General features: G+C 61.2%; 1 protein-coding gene across 1 annotated transcript; it reads right to left on the reverse strand.

Moving 5' to 3' along the window:
* Nucleotides 1–404: 404 nt before the first annotated feature.
* On the reverse strand, nt 405–590 carry ENHO (energy homeostasis associated). Its single transcript, XM_010168277.1, has one exon. It carries the CDS (start codon nt 588–590, stop codon nt 405–407), a length of 186 nt encoding a protein of 61 aa, XP_010166579.1.
* Nucleotides 591–851: the final 261 nt, after the last annotated feature.

Genomic DNA, 851 nt, shown 5'->3' on the forward strand with positions numbered 1-851 from the left:
TCCTCCCAGGCACATCCCACCACCACGGGACAGCCAACCCGTCTGGGGACAGGCACTGGTGCCGGCCCTGCTGTCCCCCCTCCCCAAGCCAGTCCCCAAACAGGAGGTGCACTGGAGGGCAGGGCTCCTGCTGCACTCGCTGTCTGCTGGGACAGGCAGAATTATCCCCATAGTATATCCCCAACCACTCTCTTCCCATCCCCATGGTCTCTGTGGGCATCTGTAGGGACTTCACGCACCAAAACCACACAGGTGAAGGGCTGTGCCCCAAGTCACAGCCCCTGTGGGCAGCTCAGCATCCCCTCTGCTCCCATCCTGCCCGGTCCAGCACCCCAGTCTCAGTGCAGACATCCAGGCTGGCACAACTCCTTCAGCACAGTGAAGTACCCAGATCCCCAGGCAGCTCAGGGCTGTAGCAGGTACTTCTCTTCGTTCCTTGCTTCATCCACATCAGAAGCTGGGCTCTTCCTGGGGCACGAGGGGGTCCTGCAGGCCTTGCAGATGATGAGGAAGAGGATGAGGATGAGCAACGCGATGACACAGTTAAAAGAAATGGCCACGACCGCTCCGGTGGAGAGAGCAGCCCCCATTGCCACTGTCCTGTGGGAAGAAGTGAAGCCCACAGCTTGGCCCGACGCTTGGGATGCCAGCGCAGCGATCGAGCGAGCAACCTCTACCCACCAGCATTGGCAGGGGACAAAGGGGATGATGGCAGTGCTGGTGGTGGGATGGGGCTGGGGCCACGCAGGCAGCAGGATGAGCGTCGTCCCATCACAGTTTGGCTCCTCACAGCTGTGTCCTGGGCTTCACCACGCAGCTGGGAAGAAGCTTTCCCTCGGCTTCCCCTCCTC

Source organism: Antrostomus carolinensis, unplaced genomic scaffold, assembly GCF_000700745.2.
Source record: "Antrostomus carolinensis isolate BGI_N321 unplaced genomic scaffold, ASM70074v2 scaffold40835, whole genome shotgun sequence".
Lineage (NCBI taxonomy): Eukaryota > Metazoa > Chordata > Aves > Caprimulgiformes > Caprimulgidae > Antrostomus > Antrostomus carolinensis.

Bases quoted from the DNA above. Each gene is read 5' to 3' on its own strand.
- ENHO (XM_010168277.1), bottom strand. From the start codon at position 590: ATGGGGGCTGCTCTCTCCACCGGAGCGGTCGTGGCCATTTCTTTTAAC.